The sequence below is a fragment of the Marmota marmota genome, unplaced genomic scaffold (genome assembly GCF_001458135.2).
Source record: "Marmota marmota marmota unplaced genomic scaffold, marMar, whole genome shotgun sequence".
NCBI lineage: Eukaryota > Metazoa > Chordata > Mammalia > Rodentia > Sciuridae > Marmota > Marmota marmota.
The window spans coordinates 2,005,012-2,017,308 of NW_025999983.1; the positions used below are offsets into that span (position 1 = coordinate 2,005,012).

General features: G+C 53.2%; 1 protein-coding gene across 1 annotated transcript in view; it reads right to left on the bottom strand.

Moving 5' to 3' along the window:
• Positions 1-1,194: 1,194 nt before the first annotated feature.
• LOC107153156 (centromere protein J-like) overlaps positions 1,195-12,297 on the bottom strand; it is a 30,267-nt gene continuing 19,164 nt past the window's right edge. Inside the window, exons 9-12 of the mRNA XM_048805753.1 lie at positions 12,053-12,137; positions 6,715-6,832; positions 5,497-5,737; positions 1,195-1,422 (exon numbers count right to left, since the gene is read on the bottom strand). Of these exons, the coding sequence (XP_048661710.1) occupies positions 5,518-5,737; positions 6,715-6,832; positions 12,053-12,137 (423 nt within the window). The 3' untranslated portion in view covers positions 1,195-1,422; positions 5,497-5,517. The remainder of the gene's footprint in view (positions 1,423-5,496; positions 5,738-6,714; positions 6,833-12,052; positions 12,138-12,297) is intronic.

The window sequence follows — 12,297 nt, forward strand, 5'->3', positions numbered from 1 at the left end:
CATTCAAGAAGAATGGAGCTTGCTTCTGCTGATGCCTCCTTGTTCTTCCAACTGCTCCTCCATCCAAGCCATCATCCTATTGGATGGTGCTGCCCCCTCTTGGGAGGGTCTCCATTTCAGGTGGCCGACCCACATGCCCATCAAATTGGCCATTCAAATTGACCACTCTAGTTACAAAAAAATTGTCTTTCACTTTTGCAGAGAACTTAACCCCGACCCTAATGATTTAAAAATATATTTGCTAGAATCCTACTTTTCCTTACATGTTGAAGGGTCAAAAATTTCAGAGTTATGATAGTTTAGCCAAATATGCATAAGGAAGAAAAGCAAAGACAGAATTCCACATCAAGCATTCCATGTGTCGGTCCCAGGTTTATGTTCCTGAAGGCAAATCCCAAACCCTCCATGGTAAGGAAGGATCTGATCTGTGCAATTAGGGGAGATGAGGTTGAGAGGATCATGGGAATGGGAAGAGGAGACGTGAGGAGAAATGTGACGGGGGTTCAGAGATGCTGAGTGACACTGAGGTCCAGACAGGGCCAGCCACGTTAAGAAGCAAACAAAATGAAAACAGGTCAGAAGAGACCATGAAGCAGGTCCTAGTCTGGACTTTCCCTTCTTCAGTTAGGCCTGTCGGTCAGCTGTCACCGTGACACAATGCCTGAGAACAACTTTTTAAAAGGAGGAAAGATTAGTTTGACTCCTGGTGTCAGAGGGCTCAGTCCACGGTCACTTGTTACGTTGCTTTGGGCTGAGGCAGAACATGATGGTGAAGGGCACAAGGTGAAGCTGAGCTTCTCCCCCAGAAAGCAGGGGGGCCAAGGGACACGCCCCAGTGACCTATGTCTTCCCAAAGGGCCCCACCTCCCAAAGTGTCTGCCACTCCCACTAGCACCCAGCTGGGGACAAAGGCTTCAACACAGGAGCCCTTGGTGACATTCCAGGCCGTGACACTAAGCCGTAATTTTGGAAATCAGTTTCTTTTGCCTGGTGGACACTTAGCACTGGAAGCTGGAATTCACACTCAGATCACAGAAATGGGCAGCCAGCCCTCCCTTCAGCCCTCATCAGGAGCGCCACACCATCTCAGCTGCCCTGTGGAACACCCCGGCTTTCTGGCTCAGTGGCGGGGCTGTTTTTGGTGGCTGACACCAGTTTCTACTTGAACCTTTGCAATATTTACATGGTATCTAGGAAAGTATGAAGCTGTGCCAGTGTTTTAAAAGGTGCGAGTTACATCTACCTTCCCCCGGCAGAATGATCACGTGTGGAAACAATGCTGGAGGCCCTGTCTCCACTGGGGACAGCATGTCCTGGCTCTGATTCCCCAGTGCTGTGCCAGTTCAACGTGGCCCTCCTGCTGGGTACAGGGTCGTGACCCACGGCACAGGAGGAGGAGAAGAGAGCTCAGGGGAAGCGGCCCAGCCCACTGCCAGGAAGGGCCCAGCCTGCTCAGCAGGAAGATGGTCTCCCCCTCCTCCACGCAGCAGGGGACCTCCCAGGGACCCCCCGCTCAGGGAGGGTGTTGCTGAGTACACTCTTCCATCCTGGTGCCGTAGCAGCCAGAAAACACCCCCATGGGATGCCCAAGGCGTGGTCCCCGGCCCTGTGGCCGTGTCCCCTTACACAGCAAAGGGACACTGCAGCAATGGCTGAGGGCTGGGAATGGGCAGAGAGTCCTGGATCATCCAGGTGGAGTCAGGATCTTATAAGAAAGAGGGAAGCGAGAAGGCACCTGGGGACAGAGTGGAGGGGAGTGTCACCGCCAAGGTACCCAGGAGCCTCTGAGCTGGGAAGGAAAGGAAAGGGTTCTCCCAGAGCCCCTGACGGGACACAGCCCGCCCAGCCTGGAAGTCCTGCCTCAGAGGCGCAGGGTGGTAAAAGCGTGTTCCCTGGGCTGTGCTGGCAGGTCACAGTGGCAAGGGGAACAGCGGCAGGTCACACCAGCGAGCGAGTGCGCCTCCTCAGGGCAAGTGGGACAAGAGCCAAGCCAGGCCACCACGTGGGGGGCTCTGCTCCCCTGCTAGACCCCCTCCGGGTCACCACGCACTGCACCCTGGGAGACGCTCCTGATGTGACGCGGCCACTCAGACGTCAGTGCCGAGGGCAGGTGGGGGGAAGGTACAGGCTGCCCACCCCACGCTACCACGTCCATGGCCAGCAGGGCTCTCTTAGGAGACCCAGCGGGCGAGAGGCTGGGTGAGCGAGCACAGCAGCACAGTCCACCTGGATCCACATGTCCTCAGAGCCTGGGTGGAGCTCTGTTGTCACAGCGGCAGGAGGGGCCACCCCCTGTCCTGCCCACCACGCTCCTGTACAGACGAGTTTCCTCTGGGAACCCCTCCCCCAATTCCAGGGACCCTGGAGGGCAGCAGTGCCATCTCCTCAGGCCAGTGAGTCAGGGTGGGCCTCAAATTCATGTCCACCAGAACTGGCAAAGGGCACCTTATGTGGGAAAAGGGTCTTCGCAGAAGTCACCAGCCAAGACGAGACACACTGTGTTAGGGTGCGCCCTAACTCCAATGGCTGGTGTCCTACAAAGAGAGGGACGTCTGGACACAGACCCAGAGGGAAGAGAGACCTGTGAAGATGGGCGGGGGTTGGGATGGTGCAGCCACCCGCCAGGGTCCCTCGGCACTGCCGTCACCGCCAAGGCCAGGAGGGGCAAGGAGGACCCGCCCCTGGCTCCTGGCGGAGAGCAGCGTCCTGCCAACACCTTCTTCTGAGACCTTCTGAGAGCCCCAGCGTTCACAGGAGACGGACGCAGGCTACCAGGGCTATGTGCTCCCAGACATCAAGGCTCCTCCTGTGAGTGCTGGGGAGTGGGAAAGGGACGGAAGAGCCAGCACAGAGGGTCTCCTGGCCATGTGTCTGCAGCTCGAGGACCAACTCGTCATGAAGTGATAAAATGTGGCTAGTTGAAGTAAACAGCCATAAACTTAAAGTGGTATTAAAAAAAAATACACCGACAGTTTTGATACAAAAAAGGATGTTTGGCTTACGTCCTTTCAATGCCCAGGGAAGGTGCTTCCACTCCTCCTCTGCTGAGGTGTCTGTGAAGTCTAGACATGGCTCCTGTCTGCTGCAGAAGCCGATCAGAACCCCAGAGAACCAGGCAGAAGCCACACAGACAGGGCCACACCAGCACTGAGCCAAGAGCAGAGACAGCGGCCACACAGAGGCCACACAGGGCCACTGCTGGACTGGATGAGGCCACAGAGGGCTGTGGCAGCAGGACCCACACCCCCGGGGAGCTGCCCTGCAGGCTGTAGGAGGACTGTCCATCAGGAAGGCTGGCAGCAGGCTCTGCAGAGGGTCCTGTTTCCAACCATGGAGCCACAGTGGCTGCAGTGGCGGATCCTTCAGCAGCCGCCCCAGGGAGAAGGGGCCCAGGGCCCTGGCTGGCCTCTGCTCTCCTCAACCCACCACACAGAGTGAAGGGTCACACGCTCAGGGAATGGAGCAGGGGCAGTGCACTGGCTTTTCCACGCCCGTCAGGGACAGCCGGCCTCTGGCTCCCCACTGCCTGCGCTCTGCAGTTGCCCTGACCCCCTCCCCTCCCCGGCCTTCCTCTGTTCTCACTGATCCTCGATTTCCCTAAGGCCCCCTCCTGACCCCGCGTGCACTCAGGTACTGTCTGCCCGCATGTGGGCATGCACAACCCCTCAAGGTGAGTTTTATATGCACGCCAGCCCTCAGGTTCTGTGGGTTCTGCAGCTGAGGTTGAACCAACTGCAGAGTGGAAATAATTTTAGAAATTGCATCTGTTCTGAAAAAATACAGACCTTTTTCTTGCCGTTTCCTAAGTAACATAGCGCCTGTGATGTAATTCATATTGTAAATAACCCAGAGATGATTTAAAGCACATGGAGGGTGTGTGTAGGTCACCTGCAAACGCTGTGCCATTTTATTGAAGGGACTTGAGCATCTGTGGTTTGTTTGGTCTTCCAGGGGGTCCTGGGCCCATCCCCTGTGGGTCTGAATGAGTTGGTTGGGTTTTCATCACTATGGCAAACTCTGAGGCCTATCGAGAGGAAAGGCCGGTTCTGCTCACAGTTCACAGGTGTTGGCCTGTGGTCTGCCGGGTCCGTGCTTTTGGGCCTGTGGCCAGGCAGCCCCAGCATGTAGCAGCACTTGGCAGACCACTCGCCACCTGCTCAGGAGGTGAAAGAGGAAGAGCACACCGGGGACCAGGCCCTCCCGGAGGCCCTCTCCCAGGGTTCTACCCCCCCTCCCCCCCCGGGCATCACCCGGCCTTCAACACAAGCACCGAGAGACAACTGAGTGATCAGAGTGCACATCCTGTGTGTGCAGAGTTCAAAGGTAGACCTGGCTTTTTGCCAACCAGTAGGAAATGTTGTTTTCATAAGCTGATTTCTAAGAGACCAGCATGGCTACCCCACACGGAGCACACTGACTCCAGAACTTACCCACCTGTCAAACAGCTGGAAGGCACTTTGTTCTGCAGAGCAGAGCAGTGCTTTGTCGTGTTTGCTTTAATGATAATTCCTAGTATAAGCTGATTAAAAAAAAAAAAAGTCCAGTTTTTTCAGCCAAACCTAAAGTGGGTTTCCAACCATGGGTCTGTTTGGACAGTTGTGTGACAAATGTCCTGGTCTTGGCTTGACATTTATTTGAAAAGAACAGGCCTCCATCCAGGGAAATTGCAGCAGATTTTTTTCCCCTTGAAAACTCAAGATAGCGCATTATTTTTGAGTTATTTTAAATGGCATTACCAAAGTTATGAAGATTATAATCATGTATGCACCATGTATTTTAGGGTCAAAATAATTGCTGGCACCAAAACATTATATTTCATGTCCTCCTTCACATAAAAACACGTGTATGTACTGAAAAAAAAAATGAATAAGCATATATCTTATGATGAGATTTTCAAGAAATTATTTCTTTCTTGTTTTGGGGTGGGATTTTACATGTTAGGGTAAAAATTGGTTGAATAGCAATTGCTTTTGTGTCTTCCGGGCATCCTGCAAAACAATAGAAAAGGTGACTGGACTTTGTTCTTAAACCAGGACGAAGAATGGAGAGTCTCAAGAGGTGATCCACTTCCCAGGCAGCCTGGGGCCAGGATGACAGCACTGCTCCAGCCCTGAGCAGCCTCCCAGGGGCCCCCTGGCTGTGGCCATGTGGCTGACAAGGGCACAGAACTGAGGGGAACGGGTCAGGCTGAGTGCGGTGGTTCTGGGGCATAAGCAAGGCTGGAGTTGGTAGCAGAACTGGAGGGACTGGGCAGGAAGCTGCCTGGCCTGCTACCCTGGTACATGGTGGAACTGCTTCCTGGTGGCAGAGGGTGCCATGGGGGGGTGCCTGGAAGTGGTTTGTGAGCCCCATCTGACTAGCGCAGTTCTGACCACTGTCCCTAAGCAGGGACTAGAATGTCTTTCCCTTTACAAGTTCTAGGGTACTCCTAAAGTCCTGGGGCTCTCCGGGGTCATCTGGGGCAGCTAACATGACATTGGCTTCTGTCTCTGTTTTAGCCAACACTGTCACCGGGTTTCACGCACAGCGGTGGGTCTGTGGGTGGCTCCACTTCCCATCCAGGATGATGCTCCCAGTCTCATCCTTGACCTTGATCCTCCCCGTGGCGTACTTGGTCTCCTGGCAGCCATTGCAGTACACAGTCTTGACGGTGCCATCGGGGAACTCCCTCCTCTTGAACTGGGCCGTGTGGATTTCTTTCTGCCCGTTGCTGAACAGGATGGTTTTGTCGCCGTTCCTGGAAGAGGAGAAACACCCAGGTAAGCTGGGCAGTGCCCTAGCCAAGGCCACAAGTGTGGTGCCCGCAGGAGAGTGGCGGCAGACAGGGTCTGGACTCCTGGCTTCCTCCTCCAGGCCCTGGAGGCCAGGACACAGAGGCACAGGAAGATGGCAGGGGCTTGGGGCACTGACAGGGAGGTGGGGAGTGACGGGATGGGCCACGATGCAGGGGGGCAGATCTGTGGGGACCTGGGCTGACAGCCTGAGAGGGAGGTGAGAGGTGTTCACCCAGGGAGTGTGGTGAGCACCAAGAAAAGTGCCCCAGGTGATGGGAGATGTCCACTGCAGCAGACCAAGAGAACCAACAGGAGAACAGCAGGACTCCTGCAGCCTGTGGACGCTAGGTGGAGGACAGGGAGGAGTTAGGCCACTGGGTGGACAGACCTCGTCTCTGCTCTCTGCATACACCAGCTCCCAGAGAGCAGACCCCAGCTGCACGGCCTCGGTACCCCACCTGCTCATTTCCACGTGCTCTACACTAGACCTGGGCTGGGCAACGGGGTCTGATGGACACTTGCACCTGGGACCGGAACTGTCCTGTGATTGCAATTCAAGCATAGCCGCTTCAGGGAATTAAATACAGTCCTGTGTCACTAACAATGGAGACATGTTCTGAGCAGTGTGTTGCTAGGAGGTTTAGACACCAACACACAAAGCTAGGGCATCCCTGGGCGCTACAGTCTCATGAGACCATTGCAGACAGCATCATTATGTGGCACGGGACTGACCCTGAGAATCCATGTTCAAACATTTATTCAAGGGATTTAATCAAGGTCACAGGCAATTTCTAGGGCCAAGGACATGATTTTTCTACTGTTGCATTTAAATAAACACTTCAATTTTTGCAGAAACCTAAACTAACATGAAGATACTGTTGAATGCACAAATTAAAGATTGGGGATGCTTTGGATTCACAAGGCCTGACACGATCCTGACCTTTTCACGATGACCACTGTCCCATCTGAAAACACGATCTCCTCACGCCCACCCTTGAGCTGCGTCACTGTCCCGTCGGGAAACACAGTTTCTTTGGAGCCATCAGGGTGGAATTTTTCTGCAGAACACGTTTTTTAAAAATGCATGTTACATTGAATGTATTTAGAAACCATGTTACATGTAAATGATCTTTATACAAGGTGTTGTTGAGGTTCATAGAAAAGATACTATTTCCTAATTATAGGTGTTGATAACTAGTTTTGGCAGATATACTACAAAATGCCCAATTAAACTTGAATTTTAGATAATTGAATAACTTTTAGCATAAGTAGAATGGCTTGAGCTATCTTTTTTGATTTTATGCCTATGTGGAAGTGATCCTCCTTCAAGTACAAGTTGCATGTGAATTCTGAGTCTTGCTCTTTCTGCAGGCCAGCTGTGCATAGCATGACCCTCTCCCCGTGCCGGGCAGAGGCAGGGGCTGCAGCTGCCAGTCAGCCTGGCCCCCGGGCTACATCTGGTGCCCCTACTCATGAAAACAGTTCAAGGACTTAAATATCATATGGGAATAATCAAGACCCTTCCCCTGACACCCCCGTGATGGGAGCATGCTTGTCAAGCTCTCTGTTGCAGCGGGGCGTGAACAACGGGCACACGTATGCCGGCCCTTCAGCACAGTATCTTCCTAAACCAGGACCTTCCCGGGTCACTCGGCGGCTCAAATATATTTGACAGTGACTCATTTGCTATGGTCTGGATGTTTGGGTCTCCTCAAAATTCATGTGTTGAAACCCTCCCCGTCAGTGACAGTGTAGGAGGTGGGGTCTTTGGGAAGGATTTGATCTTGAGGAGTCCTCAGGAAGGATTAATGCCCTTAGAAGAATGACCACAGAATGACCTCCCCTCCACAGGAAGCATGCACACCAGCCCCTGAACCTGTGGGCTGTGGTCACACACTCGCAGCCTCCAGAACCGTGAGCAATGCATTTCCTGGCTTGTCAGCCCCCGGGTTAGGGTTGCAACCACCCAAGGGCACCAAGACACATCCATGCAGGACTAGGACTAGTTTCCAGACCAGCTCTGCGGACCACTCCAGCACTTTCTATGCATGTTGGAGCATTGTGCTCCAGGCAGAGTGATCGCCCCAGTCTCACCCCAACACAAAATTCAGATTCTCCCAACTGTGCTCAGATAAGCCTCGTTTACACACGCACCAGGGGAAAGAAAGACCAAGGAATGTGGCAAAATGTTAGAACCAGTGACTCCCAGCATGGGACACGCAGGAGATCTCCGTGCCTTCCTGGAAACTTTCTGTAACTTTGAAATTACATTAAAGTGAACAGATAAAAAGTTAAAAAAAAAAATCTAAAACAAGCCTAAAGCAAAGAAGTGGAACCACAGAGAGTTGGACCTTGTACTAGAGTGCCCGGTGTCGGAGGCCACGCCCCTCTCAGCATGCCTGCGTTTGAAATAGTGCAATCCAGAGGAAATGGTATTGTGTGACCATGTTTCCGAATACAGCATATGCACTAACTATGAATAGGAAAAAATTAAATTAACAAAATTAAAATATTATGGGAGGTTACATAAAGATTAACTTCCAGTATCACACCAATTGTGGCATAAATATTGTGTCCTTATGACCCACACTCTCTGAAATGTTGAGCCCCAGAGGTTTCTCTGCCCACCCACTCAGTATTTCTACAGAACACTAGCTGGGCTCTACAGACCCAATCTGGTTTGGTTATCCATGTTTCCTAGAGAGAGAAAAAAGCAGCATCAATTGTAAGGAAACTAGACCAGGAATGAGCTGGAGCCCAGTGCAGGCTATTTTTTTAACCAAATGCAAAGTGCTTTTGTGACTTAAAGTCTCGCAAGCAGAACAACGTGCCTTCTCTCTCTTTTTTTTTTTTTTCAATTTTTTATGAGCTCTAATCAGTTATACATGACGGTAGGAAGTTCTTCGAGTCACTGTACACAAATACAGCAGAAAACAACCCAATCAATAAATGGGCCAAGGAGCTGAACAGACTCTTCTCAGAAGAGGATCTACAATCAATCGACAAATATATAAAAAAAATGTTCAACATCTCTAGTAATAGAGAAATGCAAATCAAAACTACACTAAGATTTCATCTCACTCCAGTCAGAATGGCAATCATCGAGAATACAAGCACCAATAAGTGTTGGTGAGGATGTGGGGAAAGGGCACACTCATACACTTCTGGTGGGGCTGCAGATTGGTGCGGTCAATATGGACAGCAGGATGGAGAGTCCTTAGAAAACTTGGAATGGAACAACGCGCCTTCTTAAACAAACACATTGGTGCAGGGTCACCTGGTGGCTGCTCCAGCCCCACCCTGGTGGGCTGCTGCTGAGGACCTGTCTCCATAGCACCTTCCCTGGGGACTGGAAAACTGGCTCTGAAAGCAGTTTCAGGGCCGTCTGCAGAGGCTGGGAGGGTATTTGGTGGTACTGGGTAGGCAGGATCATGCACCCACAGATGAGCGCAGTGCAGGACGATTTTCAAACCAACCTTGAAGCAGGAAGTTTTGCTTTTCCTGAGCCAAGAGGCCTATTCAGCCATTTCTGTTACTGCAAATCAGGAAGAAAAGTACACACACACAGAATCCAGAGGGTTAGGACATTTGTCACAAAGAATGCTGGCAGCTGGGCAGAGAACGTCAGAGGGAGGCTGCAGAGAGAGTGGCGTTCACCCTAGGTCACTACCAAGTTCATATGGCATTAGCTGCAAAGCGTTTTCCCCCAGCGTGTTGGGCTGCAAGCTTCCTGGGCTTCCTTGGCATTACAAGTGACAAAACTCACTGAATATGCAAACCCCAGCCACTGCAGAGGGTGGGAAAGAAGGCAGCGCTCACAGTGAGGGTCTGGCAGGCAGGAAGCCGGCCTTGCCGCCCCAGACCTGGGAGGAGAACACGGGACCCCCAGTGCTCAGGTCAGCTTGGACATGGACAGTAAGAATGACCCAAAGAGAGTGCCACCCCAGTGCCACACCTGGAAAGTCACATCAGACCTGATTCACAGGTAGTTTTGCTGGTCATCAAATGACCCCTTTGTTGGACTTTCGAGGGCCCTCATCAGAAGTCAACAACAGGCCTCCCTGGTTATTGAGCCCTATGGATTTTCCCAAACCTCGTGCCAGGGACCGTGTTAACACACAGTCCCTGAGAAGAGGCACCCTGGGATGTTCAGCATGCATGGGGCAACATGACAGTGCCTTGCGTCCCTTGCCAAGAGGTGCTGACCCACAGACTATTAAAGACCCTAAGAACCTCAGGAAGACCAGCCTCACATGATCCATCACTTCCCAGATAAATTTGTCAGGCCACAGAGCACGTGTGCTGTTTCTGTACACAGACTGAGAATGGTTTGGGGAAATACGGATGTAGATTACCCATCACTGTCACGGCCACCACCTGGGGAGTAGTACACGGCCCCTTGTAGAGACCTGTGCTGTCAGACCATCACCACCACCACCAACACCTTACCTGTCTGCAGCAGGTGGTGTGTCAGACACTGCTGAGCACCTGCAGAACCCCCAGGAGCCCTGGGGTGCCCTGAGTGAACCCCCATGGAGCCCTGAGGTATCTGAGTGAACCCCCAAGAGCCCTGGGGTGTCCCACGAGAACCCCCAAAGAGCCCTGAGGTGCCCTGAGTGAACCCTCCATGGAGCCCTGAGGTTCCCTGAGTGAACCCCCCTGGAGCCCTGGGGTATCTGAGTGAACCCCCCGGGAGCCCTGGGGTACCCCAAGGAAACCCACCACAGAGCCCTGGGGTGCCCCGAGTGAACTGGCTCATGGGGGCCTCAGCAGTGGCCCATGGACTGGTCTTCTGACTCACTCGCTCTCCAGGATGAAATGGAGCCGAGGCGGCGACCTTCCCTGGGTCACCCAGAGAGGCTCACGGTGGTCCTAATGGCAGAGCCATGGGTGGGCTCTCTGAATCTATCTCCCGCACGGTGCTGCCCTGTCGGATCAACTGTCCCCACCAATGCTGCTACAGCAAAAAGAGCCGCGTGATCTTGTGTGCAAAGTCTGATGTTAGGTTTCTGTTTTTATTTTGCTTTACAATTATATGGCTAGACTTCTTAAAATAGAATAAGAAAACTAAGGAATGAAATCCAGACCAAAATATTTATTTTCCAGAACCCGGCGCCACCTGCTTTATTAAGGAGACTTCATAGGAACAGCCAAAAGGACTCCACCTGCTGGTCAGAATGTGTCTGACCCCAGCCCTCCCGGCCGCCCCCTGAGGACGAGCTACTCCGCCTGTGGGTTTCCCACAGTGGGGCCCAGCGCCGTGGCTTTCTGCGTTAAAAGGGGCCCAGCAGCTTCCTCTCAGGGAAATGTCCACTGAAGGGCCTGCCCCACCTCCTGATCTAAACGCCGCCCTTTGTTTTGGGATCTGGGCACTCCCTACGGCCCCTGCTTGCTGGCACTGGGCTGGCAGAGGTCAGTGTGGGGAAAGGGACTGCTGGCTGGGCCCTTCCACCGCTTGGCCACTTGCGGAGACACCTGGTCTGTCACCAGGAGGCCACTCACTGCCCATATGACTCCCTGGACACCACCTTTCAGCCCACTAGGCACTCAGCATCAACACGGAGGCGCCACCGAGGAAGACGGCAACACCTGGGACTCTCCCACGTGGTGACAACCACAGGCACATGAAGAGGTCAGGAAGCAGCCCATCTTTATGAAGCCTCCCAGAGAGGGCAAACCCCCAGCAAGGTCCTGGAGGGCGGTGGCGAGTTGATGGTGATGTTAGCACTGAGTGTCCTCTGGGAGGGAGACTATCGGCCAGTTTGCACCCCCAGAGAGCTGAGTTCTGTGAGAGGACATCCACATCACTATTTTTAAAAATAGAGATTCAAATGAGAGTGAAATTAAACTACAAGGAGGCAAAGCAATCTCACAGAGCCAGAAAACGAGCCCCCGAGGACGGGGTTTCAGAGTCCAGGTGCTTCCGCGGGAGAACTTGGCAGCTCCAGGCGCACTGAGCCGACCACCGGAACCCCACCCTGCGGCCCCCTGGCGTCACAGCCCCTTGTACTCAGCCAGGTGGCAGACCCCACCTCAGTGCATCTCCTCACTGCTCACAGGAAACTGCAGTTGAAACCTGCCCACAGGTGGCCCTGGTGAAGCCACCCAGGACAGGACAGGCACACCTGTGTGCCCACCCTGCAGCAGCAGCCCGCAGCCCTCGGGGAAGTCCGGGGACACGCACGCCGGGTTTTTAATGAAGAAGCTTAAACTTCAGATCACCTGCCTGACGGTTGCATGAGAAGCCACCTGGGCCTCGTGGGGGCAAGGCCACTCACCTGTCTGCTTGTTGGGAAACTGCACAACTTCCACACCGTTGGGGTAGGTCGTGTGTGTCGTCTGAGCTTCCGCGTAGTAATAGATCTGTAAGCACCAGAGAGACCTGCGTTGGGAGGAAGTGTGCACTCACTGCGCCCCTGGATTTCAGCGGGAGATTGGCCGAAGTTGCCTCCCCACAGGTGCAAGGGCCCAGCCCAATGCACAGATTCACACAGCCATGAGTAGAAAGAGGAGCTGTCACCAA